Source organism: Borostomias antarcticus (genome assembly GCF_949987555.1).
Source record: "Borostomias antarcticus genome assembly, contig: scaffold_156, whole genome shotgun sequence".
NCBI classification, from domain to species: domain Eukaryota; kingdom Metazoa; phylum Chordata; class Actinopteri; order Stomiiformes; family Stomiidae; genus Borostomias; species Borostomias antarcticus.
In genome coordinates this window covers 221971-248000 of record NW_028176739.1, presented here as the reverse complement: position 1 = coordinate 248000, position 26030 = coordinate 221971, and the positions used below count along the sequence as shown (strand labels likewise).

The 26030-nt window shown below is 44.9% G+C and overlaps 2 protein-coding genes across 2 annotated transcripts; both read left to right on the top strand.

Annotated features, from left to right (window-relative positions):
- Positions 1-15496: 15496 nt before the first annotated feature.
- On the top strand, positions 15497-16297 carry LOC311328173 (nus factor SuhB-like; the record flags this gene model as incomplete). The annotated part of the gene is made up of 1 exon (XM_084462185.1): positions 15497-16297. The coding sequence occupies one exon, from the start codon at positions 15497-15499 to the stop codon at positions 16295-16297; it is 801 nt and encodes a 266-aa protein (XP_084318311.1).
- A 6656-nt stretch (positions 16298-22953) lies between these two features.
- On the top strand, positions 22954-25755 carry LOC311328172 (RNA polymerase-associated protein RapA-like; the record flags this gene model as incomplete). Its single annotated transcript, XM_084462184.1, has 1 exon — positions 22954-25755. The coding sequence occupies one exon, from the start codon at positions 22954-22956 to the stop codon at positions 25753-25755; it is 2802 nt and encodes a 933-aa protein (XP_084318310.1).
- Between the last annotated feature and the right edge of the window lie 275 nt (positions 25756-26030).

The following is a 26030-nucleotide window of genomic DNA, read 5'->3' as shown; positions in this document are numbered from 1 at the left end:
GTCATGGATATGGATCGGAAGCGACAACGTTGTTAAATTCCGTCCTCCAGTCCAGAATAAGATAGTGTGGGACAGTGTAGAAAGAGAGGCGTAAGCCGTGATAGGAGAAGCTTTCGAGGAAGCGCTCAGGCGAGATCCAGAGCAGAAACGGCAGTTGGTTATTGTTATTGATGAGCACCCTCATAAGCGGAAACTGATACCGTGATTATGAAAAATAAGGGAGTTAAGGCAACCATCATCATGGACTTTATCCATGCACTTGAATAACGTGAGTGCGACTCTTCAATGTTGGCTACAGACCTTGGATTTTAATGTCTTTAGGCATAGTAATGTTTTTTGAAAAGTATCCACAGGCTCCTTTTGAGCCTTTGCCAGCCAATGAAAGTACTCAAATCACTATTTTCCTGTAACATGAATATGTACAAAAATGCTGAATCCTATGTAGCGTAAGGGATTATCTCGTCGAACGCACGTTGAATATCTGTGGAAAGCCGGTTACTGCTGACACAATAAGGTGGATTAAGCTATTGAAAGCTTGGTGGCAGAGCGGTCCCTGAAGATACTCAGGGGAGAGTCTGACAAGGTGGACATGGGAATACGGCAAAGTGCGAGCAAGAGAGGTCCCCCAGAACTGAAGGCTATTGATAAGTGTGCAGACTACCTCAAGCGTGCAGACTATCTTCAAAAAAACTGTCCTAGGCTCTTGTATGACAAGGAGCTGGATGTAGCTATTAGATTGCCAGTGGAGTCATTGAGAGAGCTTGCCGCCATTTGATCAATGACCGTATGGATCTGACTTGGGCAAAGTGGAGTTTGCAAGGGGCATAGGTTGCGTTGAAGCTACGCTCATTGGATTCAAGTGGAGATTGGTAGGCGTACTGGAACTTTCATAAGGAATGTGCTTTCCTTAGTAATCATGGAGAACTAATGAATGGGCATCGTAGCAAGGGAACCACACCCAAACAAAAAAGGACACCTATTTCCAGTTAGCCTGCAGTAGGACATCTGGTTGCTTTTTGTTCGTCTGGTAGCGGCAGACGGACTCGAACCGTCACTCCCTAAGGAACTGCATTTTGAGTGCAGCGTGTCTACCAATTCCACCATGCCGCCATAAATTTAGAGGTGTTATGTCACCTTCATGTCATCCAGTTGCTCTGCAACCCAGCAGCTTACAACTGGACTTCTAATCCGAATGTCTACCAATTACATCACACTGGCAAAATACTCTGTGCTGGTGAGCTTATGTCATGTGTGCGCTGATATCAAAACTTTTTCTCATAAAGTGAATCGTTTAGGTGCTTTGGCAAAATGCCCATTGCTCAAGTGTGGCAAAGTATATCAAAGAGATTATTGAGATCAAGAAGTTATTGAACCGTAGAACAAAAAAGTACCTTATTGCAATTGTACATCAGCCATGATTGAGTAGCCTGTTGCCCTGCGACAAGTGCGCGCAGCTATGTAACTAAGTCTTGGTACCATGGCTTTCAAATCAAAGCGTAGGTTGAATTGATAACAAGATTCAGGAAAGTATCTTGGCAGATGCTTCTGTTAATATTGTGGTAATTGTCTTTCAGATAATTTCTGACGTTCCCGATCATGGTGTTGACTCACGTAGACAACTCATTAGCCATCGATTCGTGACCACCACCTGTCACCACTGCTGTATGGTGTCCAGCGTCGGATATTCCTGTGAATGCACTGAGGCCATCACTGACAACACAGCAAGTATGATCACCGAGATGCTTTTACTCCCAGAGTTTCAGATCCTTTTTCCGGAAACTGGTGACCATGCTGAAATGCATATACAGTGGGTGGTTTTCCTCAATGGTTTGCACGGCGGCAACAAAGTTGTGTTTGTTTTCAGAACCTCTTTCACGGTTGCCTCCATGTTTTTCACCACCACAGTAGGAATCATCAATTTACACATGCCCGTGCAGGGGGCGGCTGTCATCCCGTTCTTTCATTACCTGCATAAGCTTGTGTTTCAAATGCCAAGCAGTATTATAAGAGATTACAAGCTGTCTAGAGAGCTCTAGGGCCAATATGTCATTCTAGGTCTAGGTTATTAAAAACATGTCTAGAAACCAAAAATGGTAAATGGCAGTTTGCCAGCTTCCAGAATGGTGTCACTGGTCAATGATGTCTGCCGGCGGCAGCGGTTGCATTGTTAGAGCTCCATAGTTTTTCTGGTGCGGTATTCCCGGCAACAACACAGAGGACATACAAACTCGTTGGGAGTGGTTCCCTTGCTACAACGCCCCATTCATTAGTTCTCCATGATTACGAAGGTGCAAGCATCCCTTATGGAAGTTCCAATAAGTTTGCCAATCTTCACTTGAATCCAGTGAGCGTAGCTTCAACACAGCCTATACCACTTGCAAACTTCGCTTTGCTCCGGTTAGTTCCATACGGTTATTGATCCTATGCCGGCAAGTTCCCTCAATGCCTACACTGGCCATCTGATAGTAAGCATTCAGTGCCTTGTCATAGCAGAGCTTGGGGCGGTTTTTCTGAAGATAGTCTACACACTTATCTATGGACTACAGTTTTGTCAGACCCCTCTTGCTCGCACTATGCTGGATGCCATTGGCCACCTTGTCATACTCTCCTCTGAGTATCTTCAGGGACCGTTCTGCACCCAGCTTTCAATAGCCTCATCCTCCTTGTCGTGTATGCAGTGACCGGCTTTCCACAGATATTCAGGTACATGGCTGAAGTCCATGATGGTGGTTTCTTTAACTCCTTTCTTTTTCATAATCCAGATAATCAGTTTCCGCTGATGGTGGTGCCCATCAATAACAATGAGTGTGGTTATTTTGATACGACAATGCAGCCGCTCAAACATCATGGTTTGCGATATATTCGGCATCGAAAACCATGATGTTTGAGCGGCTGCATTGTCATACCAAAAGAGCCGTACCCAAACTCATTCGGCCACCGCATTTGAAAAACCGATCCAGCTATTGCTGCTCTTGTCCATATTGCTGAAAGAACTCCACAAGGCTCATGCCTTTCTGAAATTGAATGTTGTTCTTACCATAACGTGTCTCCTACTTTGAGGAAAACTGGTGCCGTTAGTTTAGACGAGAATAGTCTAGATTAGATGGTAATCAGGAAAAAGTAAGTTAAGTACGTAACTACTCGTAGGATAGACATCCTGACACCTCTTGCGTTTTAAAGTATCCTTCGATGTTTTTTATAACTACAGGTTTTCTTGGTTTTCCATGGCCTTTTTTATGATGTACGGCGTGGATTGCTGATAGAAATGAAGCAATTAACCACCGGATTGTCCATGAAAGTCAGTGATTTTGATTTTGATCTGCCAGATGAGCAGATTGCTATATTTCCTGCGGAAGATAGAACAGGGAGCCGCCTGCTTTGCCTTGATGGCAATAGTGGTGAGATTCAGCATCAACAGTTTTATGATATAGATAGCCTTCTTGAGCATGGTGATCTGCTGGTGCTGAACAATACCCGTGTTATTCCTGCCCGCATGTATGGGAAAAAGGAAACTGTGGGGAAAATCGAAGTACTTATTGAGAGGGTGGTAGAAGATAACCTAGCATTGGCTCAGGTTCGGGCCAGTAAGTCTCCAAAGCTTGGTTCTGTTTTATTGCTGGCAGATGGGGCTGTCCGGGTTGTAGTGGAAGAGCGTCGGGACTTTTTGTTTATTCTTCGTTTCGACACGTCCGTATTACCTTTGTTGCTTGAATACGGTCATATGCCGTTGCCTCCTTATATTGATCGAGAAGATGGTGATAGTGATCGTTTGCGCTATCAAACGGTGTTTGCCACAAAGGATGGTGCGGTTGCTGCGCCAACAGCTGGTCTGCATTTTGATGAAGCACTGCTGGATCGCCTTGAAATCAAAGGTGTTCGAAAAGTATTTGTTACACTTCATGTGGGCTCTGGTACCTATCAGCCGGTGCGGGTTGATAAGATTGAAGACCATGTTATGCATGCTGAGTACATAGAGGTTTCAGAAGAGGTTTGTCAGGCCGTGAGGGAAACTCGTGCCAGAGGCAATCGAGTGATTGCTGTTGGTACTACGTCAGTTCGTAGTCTTGAGTCTGCTTCGGCTTCCGGTGATATCGCACCATTCCAAGGTTATTCCAATATCTTTATTTATCCTGGCTACGAGTTTCTCAATGTGGATTTAATGGTTACAAACTTTCATCTTCCTCAGTCCACATTATTAATGCTGGTCAGTGCATTTGCAGGACGAGAGCATGTGCTGGATGCTTATAAAGAAGCAGTTGTACGTGAGTACCGGTTTTTCAGTTATGGCGATGCTATGCTGCTGACTAGGCAGACTGGTTGATAAGACAATCCATAAGTTAGACATAACGCCTGATTTATCGTCAGGTGGGGTGTGTCTTTTTGGGTTAAAAAAAGAGCTATACAGAATTCATGACAAAAGAATGTTTTATGAAATTTGAGCAACTGGCTACTGACGGGAAAGCACGTCGTGGTCGGTTGACGTTTCCTCGCGGTACAGTTGAAACCCCATGTTTCATGCCTGTGGGTACATATGGTACCGTCAAAGGTATGCTGCCACGGGATATTAAAGAGATTGGTGCAGAAATTATTCTAGGCAATACGTTTCACCTGATGCTTCGTCCTGGTACTGAAATTATTCAGAAGCACGGGGATTTGCATGATTTCAACCAGTGGCATGGTCCGATTCTGACTGACTCTGGTGGTTTTCAGGTGTTCAGCCTTGGCAAACTGTGCAAAATTACGGAAGATGGCGTCTCTTTCCAGTCTCCAGTTGATGGTTCCATGGTGTTCCTTAATCCTGAGATTTCCATGCAAGTTCAACGTGAACTTGGCGCAGATATTGTCATGATTTTTGATGAGTGTACGCCTGGTGATGCGCCTGAAGAACAGGCTCGCACATCTATGGAGCTCTCTCTGCGTTGGGCGGCTCGCTCTAAAGCTGCTCATGGGGATACCACATCTGCGCTTTTTGGTATTATCCAAGGTGGAATGTTTGAGGAGCTGCGAGATGTATCTCTGGCTGGTTTGATAGCAATCGGTTTTGATGGCTATGCCATCGGGGGCCTTTCTGTGGGTGAGAGTAAGGAAGATATGATGCGTATTCTCTCCCATATTACGCATAAGATTCCTGAGATGTATCCCCGTTATCTAATGGGGGTTGGTAAGCCGGAAGACATTGTTGAGGCAGTTCATCATGGTGTTGATATGTTTGACTGTGTCATGCCAACCCGTAATGCCCGTAATGGTCATCTGTTTGTGGATGAAGGTGTTATCAAAATCCGCAACTCCGCACATAAGATGGACGAGCTTCAGCTTGAAGCACATTGTGATTGCTACACTTGCCAGAATTTCAGTCGCTCATATCTTCACCACCTAGATAAGTGTGGTGAGATTCTCGGTTCAATGCTCAACACCATCCATAACCTGCGTTATTACCAGCGAGTCATGGTTGGGCTGAAATCTGCCATAGAAGAAAGCAAACTGGATGAATTTGTGGTTGAGTTCTACCAGAAGCGTGGGCAGGAAGTTCCTGACTGGGATTAAACCTTTATCCAAGGTAGTGGACGGTTTTCATTCTATGTGTATGGTGGATATTCCATGGATAGGCCTCAATAAACAGTTTGTTTATGTAAGTCACGATGAGATCATTGAAGGTCATGGTTCAGTGGTTGGTAGCGCTTGATTGGGCTCTGGCGCTGCTTTTGCGGTTATGATTTGTTCCTGATTGGCTGTTTTTCAGGTAATCAGGTAAATTGCTGTGTTAACAGCAATAACTCGATTAGGAGTATAGGAATGATTCCATTCATCAGTCAGGCTCAGGCTGTAGCAGAAGGCGGTGCTACAGCCGCTGTCGGTGGCCCAGGTATGATCGGTCAGCTGTTGATGCTGGGTGGTTTTGTGCTGATTTTCTGGCTACTGATCTGGCGCCCGCAGAGCAAGCGTGCTAAAGAGCACAAAAACCTGATTTCAGGGCTGGCTAAAGGTGACGAAGTGGTAACCACTGGAGGTATCCTTGGCAAGGTTAGCAATGTAACTGACGAGTTTGTCACTTTGCAGGTTGCAGACAATATGGAGCTGAACTTCCAGAAAGGCTCAGTTACAGCTATTTTACCGAAAGGTACTATTAGGGCTATTAAATAAGCCTTGAGAAAAGCAGTCTAAAGAGGCTATTTTTTAACTGAATGACTGTGCCTAAAGTCGTATAACAATGACGCTATTAAATCAGGAACCGGTGAGCCATGCTCAATAGCTATCCATTGTGGAAGTACCTGCTGATTCTGGTCATAGTAGGTCTCGGGTTTTTTTATGCCCTTCCCAATCTTTATCTCGCAGACCAAGCTGTACAGGTGACTGGTGCCAGTTTGTCCAGAGTGATGGATGAGCGTGTTCAGCAGCGTGCTGAAAATGCTTTGTCAGCTGCCAATATTGATGTTAAGTCCTTTGAGCTTGACGATAATGCACTGTTGATTAGACTGAATCGCGCTGATCAGCAGCAACTATCCAAGTCGCTGATTAAAGAAGCTCTTGGGGATGACTTTATTGTCGCCATCAACTTGGCTCAGACAACACCTAGATGGTTGACCTTCATCGGTGCTCACCCAATGAAGTTGGGGCTTGATCTTTCTGGTGGGGTTCACTTTTTACTGGAGGTGGATACTGCCAAAGCCATCCAACTGAAAATGGATATTGCCACGGCTGAAATTCGTTCTTCCCTGCGTAAGGATAAGCTTCGTTATCGTACAATGCTTGAACGTCAGGATGGAGTACGACAAATGGCATTTAATGATGTTCAGTCCCGGGATAAGGCTGCCAGCCTTATCAGGAAAGATTTTTCGGGCATGATGGTAGGGAATTATGAAATTAATGGTCGTTCTGTTCTTTCTTACAATTATTCTGAAACAGCCATTAAAGAGATTGAAGATTATGCGGTGCGTCAGAACCTGACGACGGTGCGTAATCGTGTGAATGAGCTTGGTGTATCCGAGCCTCTGGTTCAGCGCCACGGGAGGCATGGTATTGTTGTCGAACTGCCTGGCGTTCAGGATACCGCGGAAGCCAAACGTATTCTGGGTAAAACGGCCAACCTGCAGTTCCGTTTGGAGGCGTTGCCTAATGCTCCCAAGGCCAATACTGAATCATTCGGTTTCCGGGATTACCGGCGCCCGGCAGTTGATCTTGAGCTGGGCATCATCATTACTGGTGATCAGGTGTCCAGTGCTAAGTCCAACTTCGATATCCAGACAGGGCAGCCTCAGGTTAATATCAATCTGGACAGCTATGGTGGCACTGTAATGAATCGGTCCACGCGCAATAACGTTGGCCGAGCCATGGCTGTTATCTTTATTGAGCAGAAGCCTGTTACCAAGACTGTCACCACAATGGTAGATGGCAAGCCGGTTAAGGAAACGACTCAAAGCTTCCAGCAGGAAGAGAGTATTATCAGTCTGGCAACGATTCAAAGTGCCCTTGGTAATCAGTTCCGCATTACTGGTTTGAACTCTTCAGCTGAAGCATCGGAACTGGCGTTGTTGCTGAGGGCTGGTTCTCTGGCTGCGCCCATGTATTTCGTGGAAGAGAGAACAGTTGGTCCAAGTCTTGGTGCGGAGAATATCCAGATGGGTGTTCACTCTACCATTATTGGTTTTGCGCTGTTGACCATCTTTATTCTGGTAGTTTATCGGGTGTTTGGTTTGCTAGCGAATATTGCGCTGTCAATCAATCTTGTTTTGCTGGTTGCTGTTATGAGTATGTTTGGTGCCACGCTGACTATGCCTGGTATTGCTGGTATTGTTTTGACCATGGGTATGGCGGTGGATGCCAATGTACTGATTTTCTCTCGTATTCGTGAGGAAATTCGTGGGGGTTGTCATATTCAGCGTGCTATTCATGATGGCTTTGACCGAGCGTTTGTTTCCATTTTAGATGGTAATATCACAACGTTACTGGTGGGAATTATTCTCTTTGCAGTGGGTACCGGCCCTATTAAAGGGTTTGCGGTCACGTTGTGTATTGGTATTTTGACATCCATGTTCACCGCCATTGTTTTCACACGTGCTCTGGTTAACTTGACCCACGGCGGTCGTAATCTGAAGAAACTGTATATTTGAGGTGGCTGTGATGAATGATTTAAAAGTCATAAATTTCATGCGCCTACGCTCTTATGCGTTGGGGTTGTCGCTTATCTTGATGCTTGGTTCAATTGGTGCGCTCGCGGTTAATGGTATTAACTTGGGGCTTGATTTTACCGGTGGTACGTTGATTGAGCTGGGTTATGATCAGCCTGTAAAAACTTCTGAGATTCGTGAGCAGCTGGCAACGGCTGGCTACAATAACGCTGTCGTTCAAGAATTTGGTTCAGCAGAGGATATCATGGTTCGAATTCCTGGTGATGATCAAAAAATTGGGGCAGCGGTTGCTGGTCTGTTAGGTCAAAACTACGATGGCAGTGTTGAAGCTGTCCGAGTTGAATTTGTTGGACCTCAGGTTGGTGAAAGGCTGCGTGAGCAGGGTGGTCTGGGCATGCTGTTTGCCATGATCATGATTACGCTCTACATTGCTTTCCGTTTTCAGTTCAAGTTTTCAATTGGTGCAATTCTCTCGCTGGTGCACGATGTGATCTTTACGCTTGGCCTGTTTGCGCTTCTTGGATTACAGTTTGATCTGACGGTTATGGCGGCCCTGCTTGCGGTTATTGGTTACTCGCTAAACGATACAATCATTGTCTACGATCGTATTCGTGAGAATTTCCGAAAGCTGAGAAATGGTGATTCTGAAGAAGTTATTAATGTCTCGTTGACCCAGACACTGGGTCGTACATTGGCGACTTCTGGTACCACCTTAATGGTGCTATTGGCATTGTTCCTGTTTGGGGGTGATATGATTCACAACTTTGCCATTGCACTGATTGTTGGTGTTGGTGTGGGTACCTATTCCTCTATCTATATTGCTTCTAATATGCTTATCTATATGAAGATCAGCAGGGAAGACCTGATTGTTCCTGTTAAGGAAAATTAGGAGCTTGACTAGGTGCTTTGATGCTTTGGTTTGATTATGTAAAATAGTCCTTCCGGCGGTTTGTTATGGTTTGATTTTTGGTGATTTGTGTTATTAATTAGCGTGAGTTCGATGAGATCATACTTGCGCTACATAGGTTTAAGCCTTTTTGTATATATAATGTTACAGGGGAAGAGTGATTTGAGCACCTTATTGGCTGGCAAACGCTCCGGATGAGCCATTGAGCACTGTTCAAAAAACATCACTATGCTTCAATCCCTTAAGATCCAAGGGATGTAGCCAAAGCTGAAGCGTAACCTCACGTTAATTAACGTGAGGTTACGCGCAGAGAGCCATTGGTACACCTGCGGTTAGTTCTGAAACATCAATATGTGGCCTTCTTGGTTGCCGTGCATAGGCAATCAATCCTGCTATCAGGTTTACAGCAAAGTTAAATTGGGGCGTCTCTTTTGATACGACAATGTAGCCGCTAAAATATCAGGATTTTTGATATATCAGGTAACGAAAAAGAGACGGTTTTATGGTGATATAACGTCGTCAAACCGTTAACTACATAACCCCGTCTCTTGTGAACGCATTCTGTGCCAATACCATCGATTATTCATTCTTCTTACCAGTTGGTGATCATTTGGATGCTATTATTTAGCACCTTGAATCCACTCTCCAACAAGAGCATGGCACCATAGAGGGCTATATCCAGACTGAAGGCAACGAAGTATTGCGCCTTCTAGTCCAAGAGTATACCTGATTACCATCTGACCTAAGCCTCCTTCTCGTATAGACTTACGACACCGGGTTTCCTAGAAGTAAAAGGTGCATCATGGGCAATAACAAAATTCAGTTTCAGAAAGGCATGGGCTTTGTGGAGTTCTTTCAGTAATATGGTAGGAACAACAATGGCGTTACCAATTTTTCAAATGGCGTGGTCAAATGGGTTTGAATGTCCTACGTGTTGTTGCCGTGAGTATTGCACCCTAAAAACCAGTTAGCTCGACCAGTGCAACCGCTGCTAACCATATGTAATTGACCAGTGGCTCCATACTGGAAGCTGCAAACTACCATTTACTACTTGGTTTCTAGGCATGTTTTAAATGACTCAGACTAGAATGGCACATCGGCCATGGAGTTATCGAGACAGCTGAGAATATCTTATAATGCTACTTGGTGCTTGAAGCACAAACTTATGCAGGTAATGAAAGAACGGGATGACAGCTGTCCCCTGCATGGATATGTGCAGATGGATGATTTTTACTGTGGTGGTGAAAAACATGGAAGAGGTTCTGAACATAAACACCCATTTGTTGCCGCCGTGCAAACCAACTAGGAAAACGTCCAAGTCTATATGCGTTTCAGCATGGTCACCAGTTTCTGGCAAAAGGAGCTGGAACTCTGTTCGCATAAGCATCTCGGTGATCATACCTGCGGTGTTGTCAGTGATGGCCTTGGTGCATTCACAGGAATAGCCGATGCTGGACACCAACATACAGCAGTGGTGACAGGTGGTGGTCACGAATCGATGGCTAATGAGTTGTTTACGTGGCCAATACCATGATCTGGAACGTCCAAAATTCTCTGAAAGGCAGTTACCACAATATTTACCAGAAGTATCTGACAGATACCTTGCTGAATGTTGTTATCGATTCGCCTTGGCTTTAATTTGAAAGTAATGGTATCAAGGCTGGGTTACATGGCTGCGCGAACTTGCCGTATGCCAGCAAGGCTCCTTAAGCTGGATGAGGCACAGTAGGTAATCAGGAGAGTAGATGGATAAGCAGGCCAATGATGATCCGTAGCAATCGTTGGTAATGGGTAGCGATGGGGGCATAGAAATCACGTCAGACAAAATATCTCCAGACAACTGACCCGCTTGTTTGGTTCTGTCGAAGTCAGCCGTTGCAGTTACAGTCAGCGGAAGCAATCTATCACGTTTTCGCTGTACGTACAGTTAACTATAAATACTGACCAGTACTCTTATGGATTAGGGGAAAAATTGTCAGCGATGTGATGGATCGCTCTTATGATCGAACGATTAAACGACACAGTGTGAGTTGCCACGGTATGGTGGGAAAACGACCGGCTATGCAACTGGCAACGAGTACGGCGCAAGACTTTGGGGCTTGTTACGAACAGCGCAAGGTTGGGATTGAGTAAACAGAAGACCTGCAGATTCTCAGGTTTGATGGTAGTGGCTTGGTCATGCGCTAGTAATGGTTGAGGGAAGTAACCAAGAAGAACGCGCCAAAGAGTCAGCAGAAGCTGCAAACCAGACTCAGTCAGGGAGAAAAGAAAGTTCGCAAACGAATGGTACAGATAGCCACCGTTTATACGGTAAAACCAAATCATCGAACCGCAGAATAGGTCATGGATATGGATCGGAAGAGCAATAACGTTGTTAAATTTCATTCTCTCGCTAGGAATAAGATAGTGTGGCCAGTGTAGACAGAGAGGCGTAAGCCGTGATAGAAGAGCTTTCGAGGAAGCGCTCAGGCAATACCCTGAGCAGAAACGGCAGTGGTCCATTGTTATTGATGGACACCATCATCAACGGAAACTGATTACCGGGATTATGAAAAAGAAGGGAGTTAAGGCAACCATCATTATGGACTTTATTCATGTACCTGAATATGGGTGTGGTTCCCTTGCTACGGCGCCACATTCATTAGTTCTCCATGATTACGAAGGTGAGAGCATTCCTTATGGAAGTTTCAATATGCCTGCCAATCTCCACTTGAATCAAGTTAGCGTAGCTTCAATACAGCCTCTGCCCCTTGCAAACTGCACTTTGCCTAGGTTAGATCCATACGGTTATTGATCAAATGGCGGTAAGCTCCCTCAATGACTCCACTGGCAATTGGATAGCCAGCATCCAGCGGCTTGTCATAGCAGAGCCGAGGACGGTTTTTTTGAAGATATCTGCACACTTACCAATGGCCTCACGTTTTGTCAGATCTCTCTTGCTCGCACTTTTCCGGATTACTAGGTGACCTTGTCAGACCCTCCCGTGAGTATCTTCAGGTACCGTTATGCCACTTGGCTTTCAATAGCCTAATCATTATTGTCGTGTAAGCAGTGACCGGCTTTCCACAGATATTCAAATACATTGGTAAATGCCATGATGATGGTTGCCTTAACTCCCTTCTTGTTCATAATCACGGTAGTCAGTTTCCGCTTATTAGGGTGCTCATTAATAACAATGACCCACTGCCGTTTCTGCTCAGGGTATCGCCTGAGCGCTTCCTAGAAAGCTTCTTCTAACACGGCTTCCGCCTTTCCTTCTACACTGGCCCACACTATCTTATTCTTGGCTATAGGACGGAATTTAACAACGTTGTCGCTCTTCCGATCAATATCCATGACTGATTCTGCCGTTCGAGTATGTGGTTTTACCGGATAAACGGTGGCTACCTGCGCCCATTGTTTGGGATCTTTCTTTTCTCCCGGACTGAGCTTGGTTTGCAGCTTCTGCTGACTCTTTTGCGTGGTTTTCTTGGTTGCTCCCCTTAACCATTCGCGCATCACCAAGCCATTACCGTCAAAACTTAGGCTCTGCATGTCTTATGTTTGCTCAATCCCAACCTCGCGCTGTTCGTAAAAAGCCTCAAAGTCTTGCGCCGTACCTGTTACCAGTTGCATAGACTGTAGTTTTCCAATCATACTTTGGCAACATCTCACGATGTCGTTTAATCGTTCGATCATAAGAGCGATAAATCACATCTCTTACAATTTTTTCCCTTATGTTATCAGAGTGCTTGTCAGTATTGAGGTTTAACTGAGCATCTAGCGGCAACACTCTATATTGTTTCCGCTGGCTTTAACTGCGACGTCTGACTCCGACAGAACCAAACAAGCGGGTCAGTGGTCGGAAGGTATTTTTTCTGACGTAATTTCTCTGCCCACCGTCGCTACCAGTTACCGACGATTGCTGTGGTTCATCATTGGCCTGCTTATCCAAATACCATTGGAGGAGAAGGCGCAATACTTCGTTGCCTTCAGTCTGTATATAGCTTTCTATGGCGCCGTGCTGTTGTTGTAGAGTGAATTCAAGGTGTTGAATGGTAGCGTCCAAATGATCACGAGCTGGTGAGAAGAATGAATAATCGATGATATTAGCGCAGGCTGCGTTCATAAAAGAGGTGTTATGGAGTTATTGGCTTGATGGCGTTATATACCATAAAACCGTTTCTTTTTCGTTATCGGATATATCTATAACCATGATGTTTTAGTGGCTGCACTATCGTATCACAATAGCCGCACCAAAAGCTTTTTACACTAACCATCCTTACCCTACTCTCCAGCCTTTCAAAGGCCGCCTACGAACAGTTTAACACTGCATTGCACAATTAGAAATTTGAGAATCAGGCTGCTCAGCACAGCACGAGCTAGACTTAGCACCAAAAATAGGCAGGTTAAAACATTAATGAAAGACAGTGAGCTACCTATTCTCTTGGCGCGTAGTGTCGCTCCTAGGAAAAAGTCAGATTATCACAAGGTAGTGAATAAGATTCAAGCCAAGCCTGTATAAAGGCTAAGCAGCTTCTCAAACTTCTTCCTTAACTGGCTCGAAATCATATGTTTTAAATTCTGGCAATAGACGTCCTTTACACTCAATACCGTTGTTCTTTAAATATCTGACATAAGGTGTCAAAACGGGAATCAACCTTATGGAGGTGGTCCAGCGTGCTGAGATAGTATGCGCTGTTGGGTTAGGCATTGCAGAGGTGACCGCATAAGCGTAGAAGCCCATCTTTTCAACCATTGTCTCTTCATTAGCATGACGGCGCTCATCTTCTCCATCAACGGCTTCATGCTTTTTAACAATTCTTCCGGAAATACCCACTACCGTTGCCACAGGTGTAACTTCGCGCATCACCACCATCACTATTAGCTAACGTCTGATGGCGCTTATCTTGATTGGCTGGATGCTCCTTACCTTGATTCGGAAAAGTACCACCCTGTGTCACACCAAGATAAAGCATGACATCAATAATGCAGCACTGCCGGTTTACTAATAACCGGCCAAAATCCCATGGGTAATAAAAAACGCTTAGCTACGGTGGTGCCTAGATGAATCTCAATACCGATTAACCAGCGATCACATGTTAAGAGTGACCGGTCTAGGCAGAGAAAACCACACTTCCACAACTTGTGAAAAACCTTCTGTAGCAGTAGAGCATGAATTCCAAGATAAATGGTAATAATTTTAAAAGTACTGTGGCCGGACTGATCCCTGTCCATTATAGTTTTAATATTTTCTTTTATTCGCTCCAACGTGGCCTGTCCCTGCCTATTATTATCCTTTCCTGACAACTGGAAGTCCAGCATCATTACTCAGCAACACCAAACATCCCGCTGTCTTAAAAGCTTCCGATGCACGATCAGCAATATACATAAGTCTCAGTCGCTTATGCACTCTTTATTGTTTAACGAAAGACACCGCTGAGTTTCTGACAAAACCCCTCTCAAAATACTCAACTCAACACGATCTGGTCGAACCCGACCATAAAGACGGCGAAATTTCGCCATAATCTTCTCATGACTGCTGTAATCCAGAAAACCAATCTCCATCAACACTTGGTGCAGATGTTCATAGTAGCGCTCCATATCATCCATGCTCGCTAGTTCATGACGACGGGGCTTAGGAATTTCCAGCGAATCAGCATTAATAAGTTGCTGCATTCTCAGCTCGTAGCACATAACCTGAACCGCAGCACCAAGATTAAGGGAGCTGAAATATTCATTGGTTGGAATATGGACTTGTAGGTGGCAACGGCGCATCTGTTCGTTTGTTAATCCCTTATCTTCACGACCAAAAATCAGAGCAATCTTCTGAGTTAATGCCTCATTAATGATATTTTCGGCACAGGTACGAGGATCAACCAGTGGTAGAGACACACCTCTTACCCGAGCACTGGTACCGACCACAAAATGACAATCAGCCAGAGCTTCATCCAGAGTTTCACAAATTATGGCATTTTTCAGAATATCATCAGCACCTGAGGCCAGCGCAGTCGCGGTATACGACGGAAAGTCATCAGGCGCCACCAGACATAACTGGCTCAACCACATGGTTTTCATAGCCCTAGCCGCCGCCCCGATATTACCTGGATGAGAAGGATTCACCAGTACAATGGAAATATTGTCGAGCACCACAGGAATCTCTAGCTTTGTGCAATATGAGTCCGCCAGTGTACTCAAATTACGGCCAATGCCAAGGCCATAGTAAAACTACCGATAAGTCTGTGAGCTCGCTCCATTGCAAGTTGGGCTGCATCCTGTCAGAATTCACACCAAATTTGTATTATGAAAATACTACATTTCAAACTATGCAGGTATTTTCATGGTTCGGTAGTCGGATGGGTGCGTACTCCGATCGCGGCTGTCGGGATACAGACGGATCATTGAATCCCGTATGCTCCAGCTCCCCACGATTCGATCTTTCACAGTTCAGACGTAATTTAAGCCTATGCAACCTATGGTCAATATGGCGCTGCGTGCAGCGCGTCAAGCTGGCGAAATCATTGCCCGCGCCTATAAAGATCTCGATCACGTTAATGTGGAGTTCAAAAGCCGCAACGACTTTGTGACCGAGGTAGACAAGGCTGCTGAGAAGGCCATCATTGCCTCTCTGAGCAAAACTTACCAAGGTCACAGTTTTTACGGTGAAGAAAGTGGACACCGTGAAGGTAAGGGTGACGGCAAAGATTATCTCTGGATCATTGACCCCCTTGATGGCACCACCAACTTCATTAATGGCATTCCCCACTTCGCGGTCTCTATTGCTGTTCAGTATCGCGGGCGTCTTGAGCATGCCGTCATTGTTGACCCTCTCAAAGAAGAGGAGTACTGCGCCAGTCGTGGTCACGGCGCCACTATAAACAGTAAGCGCATTCGTGTGGGTAATAGGAGGAATCTTGAAGGCGCCCTGATTGGTACTGGTATCCCATTTATGAATCCAGGCATCATACATCTGGACAGCTACCTCAATATGATGAGATCGCTGCTTGGTGATACTGCAGGTATTCGCCGTGCCGGATCGGCGGCGCTTGATCTGGCTTATGTTGCTGCTGGCCGTCTGGATGCATTCTGGGAAATCGGTCTGCAAAATTACGACATGGCAGCAGGAATACTGATGATTCAGGAAGCAGGCGGACTGGTAGGAGACTTCAAAGGGGGACACTCCTACATGAAGAACAACCAAGTAGTTGCTGGCAACAGCTGCTGTTTTAAGGAAGTCCTGAAGCGAATCAGGCCTTTCGTTACAGAAGGTATGTTCTGCTACTGATTTACTGAAGAGTGGGGCCATAACGCCTCACTCTTCTTTATCAGGAAATGGCGTAAATTATGGAAGCCAGCATAAAGCAGCACAATTCTCACACCATCAGCCATTGTATACTCCAGCGAAAAGTCCATATACCATGTCTACCCATGCAACCACTCTATTAAAACACCAAACGTCATCAACAAAAGTGGCTTACGTAAATCACAAGTTACTGATGGGTAGGATAACACCTCTATAACAAACGAATGCACAAAAACATCAGCGCATGTTTAACTTTGTTGTTAACGTGAGTTCGATGAGATAATCCCTTGCACTACATAGGCTTCAGCCTTTTTGTAGATATTAATGTTACAGAAAAAGAGTGATTGGAGTACTTTATTGGCTGGCAAAGGCTCAGAAGTAGCCATTTGGCACTTTTCAAAAAACATAACCATGCCTAAAGCCCTTAGGATGCAAGGGATGTAGCCAAAATTTAAGAGTCGAACTCACGTTTGTTAATTAAAATGTAAGGTAGGCATGACTAGGAATCAATGACATGACTAATATAAAGGTAAGAAGCTAGAAAAACAAAAAATGCTGCAAAGCAACTGGCATACGCTAAGTCGCCAAAAAGTTAACTGACCTTTGGCATAGCCGGAGGCTTATTTGATTACGCCATCTAAGGGCTTTGATTGCTCCCAATGGTTCTCATACCAATCAAGATGATGCTGATCTTTATTGGGTGCGGTTCTGTTTGATACGACATGCAGCCGCTAAAACATCAGGGTTTTCAATATATGAGGTAGCGAAAAGGAGACGGTTGTATGGCGATATAACGTGTCAAACCAATAACTCCATAATACCGTTTCTTGTTAATGCATCCTACGCCAATATTCTAGATTATTCATTCTTCTTACCAGCTTGTGATCATTTGGACGCTATCACTTAGTACCTTGATACGTTGAATAATGTGAGTTCTATGCTGCCATTTTGTCTACAGCCGTGGATTTTAATAGTTTGAGCCTTAGCATGTTTTTTGAAAAGTACCAATTGCTTCTTCGTAGCCTTTGCTAGCCAATAAAGTACTCAGATCACTATTTTTATGTAACATGAATGTGTACAAAAAGGCTGAAGCCTATGTAGCTAAAGAGATTATTTCGTTGAACTCACGTTGACTATTTGTGGAAAGCTAGGCACTGCTTACACGACAATGTGTATAAGGCTATTGAAAGCTGGGTGGCAGAACGGTCTCTACAGATACTCATGGGAGAGTCTAACAAGGTGGCCATCGGGATACGTCAAAGTGCGAGCAAGAAAGGTCCTACAAAACTTTAGGTCATTGATAAGTGTGCAGACTATCTTTAAACAAACCGTCCAAGGCTCTGCTATGACAAGGCGCTGGATGCTGGCTATCAGATTGCCAGTGGAGTCATTGATGGTGCTTGCGTAATTTTATCAATGACCGTATGGATCTAACTGGGCAAAGTGGAGTGTGAAATGGCAGAGGCTGTGTTGAAGCTACGCTCACTGGGTTCAAGTGGAGATTGGCAGGCATATTGGAACCTCCATAAGGAATGATCTCGCCTTCGTAATCATGTAGAACGAATGAATGTGGCATCGTAGCAAGGGAACCACACCAAACTCAGTAGAGTCAAGCGTATCCGTGAACTATGAGCATATAACACGCTAACTTAACGGCACAATTTCTAACCAGAATGATTGTACAGGTGTCTGCCCTACTGCATCCCCTAGGGTCCCGACAGAAACATTGAAGCGCACTCGTAAATCAATAATACCATGGTCGTTCAAGTGTTTCTTGATAACGGTTTTCAGCTCTTCCATCTTCTGCTTCCAAGTATCTAATTCAGCCAGTGTATCAGGTAAAGAGCTATGAATGATAAGCAGTGCATTCATTGTAGTATCATTGCTCATAGTGGTAATAAATGACTTAAGATCATGGCTCTTGGTCAAACCACTTCTTTCGATAAGCAGTTTTATTGTACCACTGGATGTTTTCAATTTATGCGAACGCTCATCTTCATACTCATGAGGTTCGAACACATCTACCAATGTATAAATGCGCCCATTACCTCGCCTCACAGAATAGACAGAGTAATAAGTAACATGCTTTTTCCCTATATAGAAGGCCTGCTCTTTATCCTGACCATAGAGAGTTGATATATTAAAAATATCATTTGCCCAAAAGTTGCTGGCACCACAGGAAAAGCTGCGACATTGGAAAAGCGTTTCGACGCTAAGATCACGCAGCTTATTGACATAAAAGTCATAGCCTTGGATGCTACTGTGACCTGAAGGCAATAAATACAGAGCTCTGTTCAGATGACCATCAAGCCACTGTGCTCCATCCGAGATAACAACGCCGTTAACTCTTTTCATCCGACTGATGATGACCGGGTGATTCTGTCGGTCTTCATCAACAGAAAGCTGCTGGTTGGCATTGGGATAAGGGGGAAACTCAGAACCATGACTTAACTGCAAAGGAGTCATTGACAGTAACAATAAACAGCCTCGCAAAATACCAAAGGTTGCAATAGGCTTTTGATGAGTCTTGAATCGAGCAAGACACCGTGTAGTCACTTTATTCATAAAACACCCCAAGGCTTCCCCCATGTACTTTTCAGGTTATCATAACCCACCACCAAAAACCGAGTTAACAATTCCGGCAATGTCCTCAACCTGATCATCCATGTGCAGGTGATGGTTATCGTTCATGGGATGGAATTCAATATTTGGCAATGGACCTTTGTACTGTTGGATCGCATCATAGATAGAACCATGATCAACATGGATCATATGAGCATGACAGGTAATCTGCTGTGGAAATGAGAGTTTCTGTTCCAAGCTGAAGCGAGTGGGAGATCCCAACTTTAAAGGCTGGTTAGAGGTCCATAGCCAACCATCACCTACCTGCCGCATTGAGCGTTCAACCAGTAATTTAGAAGACTCTCTGGATACCTTGAACAGTCTCATGGCCCGAGTCAGAATCGCCTGCTGTTTGGAGCGATGATGTGTTACAGGAAGTTGATCTGTTGGTGTTCTGCGCTGATTAATATAGTCACGTAATGCAGTTGGCGCATTTTTAGCTTGTCTGGGCCATGGGAACAATCTATCAATATCCACCAGCTAGGTTATCTGCTCTTCCAAGACCGAACCAGCGGCCATGGCACTGACCACGCCCCCCATTGAATGACCAAGTAGACTTAACCTAGCAAGTTGCGGAGTTTAAACTATGTAGACTAGATCTTTCACATAATGTCAGACATCATAATGGAACCACTCAGGGCGATGATCAGAAAGGCCATGTCAGCCTGATCCACTGCGATTAGCCTTATCACCTAGAGCCGTGCTTACATGGGCATGAAGTGGGCCACATTATCCAGCATACCATAGATGGTTATCACCGGATGACCATGGGGATCACCCAACTACACGGCTGCAAATGTCAGATTAGGTGTTTGAATGCTCAGTTCCCTAGGCTGCATCGAAGACTCCTTGTAATTCAAAGCAATGGTTCATTGAAAAAATAAGATCGCACACCAGAGAATGAATACCATGGACGATCCGACCAATATAGTTGAATATTAACACAGAGGAATGACATGAAAATTAGGAGTCTCTTTCAATATGAAATGAGCCTGAATGGAAGTCTTATTTCCAACATGACATGAGCCTGTGATTTATGATCGTTAGTACATGATTACTGGATGAAAATCATAATTAACAAACGACTCATCAAAACTCTCAAACAGGTAGAGAAACTACTTCAAATAGCGACGAATAGCGACGAATAGCGAGCCCAGATGGTAATTAAAAGATAAGTGTTATCAATAGATTGAGACCACCTAAGACATTTCCTATACCTTAATCTGAGCAAGCCTGAAAGGGGATAATCAGGCAATATTTAACCGTTGCTTCAGTATATTCTAGAGCACAGATTATCAGCTTGATCAAGGAGTACCTTGACAAAGGCTGGCTGGAGTGTAAATAGTGGACGGTCAATGGATTTTGGTGTGGTTTACTTGCTACGCCACCACATTCATTAGTTCTCATGATTACGAAGGCAAAGCATTCCTGATAGAAGTTCCAATACGCCTGCCAATCTTCACCTGAATCCAGTGAGTGTAGTTTCAACACGGCCTCTGCCACTTGCAAACTTCACTTTCCTAGGTTAGATCCATACGGTTATTGATCAAATGGTTGCAATTTCCCTTAATGACTCCACTGGCAATCGGATAGCCAGCATCCAGCGCCTTGTCACAGCAAAGCTGGGTACGGGTTTTTGAAGATAGTCTACAGACCTATCAATGGCCTCCAGTTTTGTCAGACCTCTCTTGCTCACTCTTTGCCGGATTTCCCGTGCCACCTTGTCAGACTACCACTGAGTATCTTCAGGGACCGTTCTGCCTCTCAGCTTTCCATAGCCTCATACCCTTTGTTGTGTAGGCAGTGACCGGCTTTCCATAGATATTAAAGTACATGGGTAAAGTCTATGATGATGGTTGCCTTAACTTCCTTCTTTTTCATAATCTAGGTAATCAGTTTCCGCTGATGATTGTGCCCATAAATAACAATGTGGGTGGTTCTTTTGATACGACAATGCAGCCGTTAAACATCATGGTTTTCTATATATCCGGTAACGAAAAAGAGACGGTTATATGGTGATATAACGTTGTCAAACCAATAACTCCATAACACCGTCTCTTGTGAATGCGTCCTGCACCAATACCATCGATTATTCATTCTTCTCTCCAGCTTGTGATCATTTGGCCATTATAATTCAACACCTAGAAGCCACTATCCAACTAGAAGTCACTATCCAACAAGAGCATGGCACCATAGAGAGCTATATGCGGACTGAAGGCAACGAAGTATTGCTCCTGCTTCTCCAATGGTATCTGGATAAACAGGTCAATGATGAGCAGCAGCAATCGTTGGTAATGAGTTGCGATGGTGAGCAGAGGAATCACGTCAGAAAAATACATCCTGATAACTGACCAGCTTGTTTGGTTCTGTTGTAGTTAGGAGTCGCAGTTACAGCCAGCGAAAACAATACAGAGTGTTTCCGCTGGCTGCTCAGTTAAACTTCAATACCGACCAGTACTGATGGCATGAGTGGAAAAATTGTCAGAGATGTGATGGATCGCTCTTATGATCGAACGAGTAAACGACATAAACTAAGTGAAAGTTGCCTAGGTATGTTTGGAAAACGACAGGCTATGCAACTGGTAGTGGATACGGATCAAGAGTTTGAGACTTTTTACGAACAGCTCTAAGGTTGTAATTGAGCTAACAGAAGAACTGCAGATCCTAAGTTTTGACGGTAATGGCCTAGTGATACGCCCGGAAGGGTTGAGGTAAGCAACACGGAAGAAAGTGCAAAAGAGCAGCAGCAGCTACAAACTAGGCTCAGCTCGGGAGAGGAAAAAGAACGCAAACGAATGGCTCAGGTAGCCACCGGTTATACGGTAAAACTCAATACTCGAACGGCAGAATCGGTCATGGATATGGATCGGAAGAGCTATAACGTTGTTAAATTCTGTCCTCCAGCTAGGAATAAGAGAGTGTTGGCCAGTGTGGAAATAGAGGCGTAAGCCATGATATAAGAAGCTTTCTAGGCAGTGCTAGGCGAAATCCGGAGCAGAAACGGCAGGTGATCATTGTTATTGATGGGTACCATCATCAGCGGAAACTGATTACTTAAATTATGAAAAAGAAGGGAGTTAAAGCAACCATCGTTATGGACTTTATCCATGTATGTGCATATCTGTGTACAGCAGGTCACTGCTTACACAACAAGGTTGATGAGATTATTGAAAGCTGGGTGGCAGAACGGCCCCTGAAAATACTCAGGGGAGAGTCTGGCCAAGTGCCATGGGAATTCGGAAAAGTGTGAGCAAGAGAGGTCTGACAAAACTGGAGGTAATTGATAAGTGTGCAAACTATCTTCAAAAAAATCGTCCGTGGCTCTGCTATGGCAAGGCGCTGGATACTGGCTATGAGATTGCCAGTGGAGTCCTTGATGGAGTTTGCCGCCATTTGATCAATGACTGCATGGATCTAACTTGGGCAAAGTGTAGTTTGCAAGGGGCAGAGGCTATGTTGAAGCTACGCTTACTGGATTAAAATGGAGATTGGCAGGCGTATTGGAACTTCCACAAGGGATGTTCTCACTTTCGTAATAATGGAGAATTAATGAATGGGGCGTCGTAGCAAGGGAACCACACCCTTATAAGAATGAATTGAATGAAAAGTGGAATCAATAGAAGGCAAACTTCCGGCTATAATCACTCAGCAAGATGAATTTCGGTCATCACGTAGTGCAATGGAAAAGGATTCCGCTAGTATAACGAGTTTTTTGGAACATCGGCCATAATCTTCACGCAAAGCACTGCAGGTAAGCGTACGATTTAGAGGGCCGAGTAACCTGAGGATTTCTCTGTTTACAGACAAGCCATCATACCGTAAACCATTTTTTAAATACAGTCGGCAGGTCTCTCTAATGCCTGCGCTATTGATGAGGAGCAATACCGTACAGTAGCTGGCTGTTAGTCAGGTAAGGTTAGTAGTCAAATATGATAAGTTTAGTTTCTGGACAACGCTGGATTAGTGATACTGAGACCGAACATGGGCTTGGCACGGTGCTAACATTTGACAGTCGAATGGTCACCATGCTGTTTCCTGCTACCGGTGAAACTAGGCTTTACTCCATAAATAACTGCCCTTTGACCCGCGTCGAGTTCAACCCCGGAGATCGTGTTGAAAGTCACGAGGGCTGGACGATGCTGGTCACCAAGGTTATAGAAAAGAATGGGCTGCTGACCTATATTGGAACCACTCTAGATGGGGAATTAGGCCAGCTGCCAGAAGCAGAACTAGGCAATCACATTCGATTCAACAAACCTCGTGATCGCCTGCTGTCAGGTCAGATCGACCAGAACAGCAATTTTGCCCTTAGGTACAAAACACTTCAATACAACTATGGTCTGCGTAAGTCACCCATGCGCGGATTAGTTGGCCCACGCACTAGCCTGATTCCCCACCAGTTGCACATTGCCCGCGAGGTTGCTCAGCGCCATGCTCCTAGAGTCATGCTGGCTGATGAAGTGGGTATGGGTAAAACCATTGAAGCCGGCTTAATACTGCACCAGCAGTTGATTACCGGTCGAGCCAAGCGGGTACTGATTCTGCTGCCAGAAAGTCTGGTGCATCAGTGGCTGGTAGAAATGCTGCGCCGTTTCAATCTGCGTTTCAGCGTTTTTGATGAAGAGCGCTGCCGCCAGTTCACGGATGAAAATCCGTTTAACACCGAACAGCTTATTATCTGCAGCATCAGTTTTCTGTGCCATAATGATGAGCGCCGTAAACAGGCAATGAAAGCTGACTTTGATCTTCTCGTTGTTGATGAAGCCCACCACCTGATCTGGTCTGAAGAAGAAACAAACTACGAATATAAGTGTGTAGAAGAACTGTCCCAGCAGATCCTTGGATTGTTGTTGCTGACAGCTACCCCTGAACAGATGGGAGCCAAGAGCCACTTTGCCCATTTGCGCCTGCTGGATTCAGACCGCTTCCACGATCTGGCCGCTTTCGAAGCGGAAGAGAGACGATATGAACCAGTTGCTGAAGCAGTTCAGGAACTGCTAAGTAACGAGAATCAGTCCCTACCTGCCCAAGCAAGAGATCATCTGATCAGCTTCCTTGGAGAAGACAGTAAACCTCTGATTGATCTTATGGATAAAGAGCTGGACCAAGACGATGAAGAGGTTCGCAATGTAGCCCGCACACAGTTACTTTGCCGGCTTCTGGATCGACACGGCACTGGACGTGTCATGTTCCGGAATACCCGTGCAGCGGTGGGAGGCTTCTCCGGCCGTGCGGTTCAAGGTTACCCACAGCTTTTGCCTGAACTGTATGAAATTGCTTTGGAAGAAGAGAGCCATTATCGCCGTAATCTATACCCAGAGCTGGCTTATCAGGCACAGATTCAGGTGGGGGATATGGATCCATGGTGGAAAGTTGACCAAAGGGTCGACTGGTTGATTAACCTGCTCAAGCTGCTTAAGAAAGAGAAAGTGCTGGTTATATGTGCCAATGCCAATACGGCCTTGGATTTGGAAAATGCACTACGCATTATTTCTGGTATTCCTGCTGCCGTTTTCCATGAAAACATGAGCATCATTGAGCGTGACCGTGCAGCTGCCTACTTTGCGGAAGAAGAGCATGGTGCACAGGTACTGGTTTGTTCTGAAATCGGTAGTGAGGGACGCAACTTCCAGTTTGCACATCATCTGGTACTGTTCGATCTACCTGAGCACTCAGACCTATTGGAACAGAGGATCGGTCGACTGGATCGTATTGGTCAGACTGAAACTGTCAAAATTCATGTTCCTTATTTGCTTGGCACCGGTCAGGAAGCCATGTTCCACTGGTATGATCAGGGGTTGAATGCCTTTGCTGATACCTGTCCTGCCGGTAGCATGGTACAAATGCAACTGGGTGAGGAATTAGTTCTCTATCTGCAACCTAGAAGCAATAGTTCTTCTGAGGCAATGGAAACATTGCTAGACAAAGCCTCCAAATTGAATAAGCAGCATATGGAACACCTACATAAAGGCAGGGACCGTTTGCTGGAGCTGAACTCCCGAGGCCTGATCTCCAGTGAAGATATGATAAATGACATTGAGGAGCAAGAACAGCCCAGACAACTCAAGAGGTTTATGGAAAAGCTGTTTGAAGGCTTTGGTGTTGAAACAGAAGACTATTCCAAACACTGCTTGGTCATTCGTCCTGGAAGCCATATGGTTACCACCTTTCATGGTCTTCCTGACGATGGTATGACAGTCACTTTTGACCGGGCAATGGCACTATCCAGAGAAGATATGCACTTCCTGACTTGGGAACACCCGATCGTTTCCGAAGGAATGGATATGGTGCTGACCAGCGAGTTTGGTAATACTTCTGTCGTACTCCTCAAAAACAAGGCGCTTAAGCTTGGCACCATGCTGCTGGAAGCCATATATGTGGTGGAAACCAGTGCTGATCGAACCATGCAGCTGGACCGTTATCTGCCTGGAACCCCAATTCGCTGCCTGATTGATCCTAGGTTTAACGACCTGTCTGAAAAGGTTGCTTTTGACATACTTAATGCCCAGTTACAACCATTGAAGCGAGGTGTTGCCAAAAAGCTGGTAAATGCTCAGAGAGCCCATTTCCTTACTATGCTGGAGAAGGCAGAGGGTTATGCAAAAGATCGAGTACAACCGATTGTTAACCAAGCCTGCCAGAGCCTCGTGACCGATGTCACAGAAGAGATTAAACGGCTGGAGGCTCTTAAGGTAGTTAACCCCAATGTTCGTGGTGAAGAGATTGAATACCTCAAGAACCGTGCGGCGTTGGGCTTCCAGACTCTACAGAAAGCCGTTCTCAGGCTGGATGCTCTGCGGATTATGGTTGTGGGTTAATAGTTTCTCGACATAATTATCAAAAAAGGGCTTTCCGAATTTTCGAAAGGCCTTTTTGTAAACAGCCACAATTGGCATAACAGACTGTACATATACAAAAAAGATTGTGGCGCGGTTCTTTTGATACAACAATGTAGCCGCTAAAACATCATGGTTTCCGATATATCCGGTAACGAAAAAGAGACGGTTGTATGGTGATATAACGTCATCTGGTGTGGTTCCATTGCTACGACGCCACATTCATTAGTTATCCATGATTACGACGGTGAGAGCAT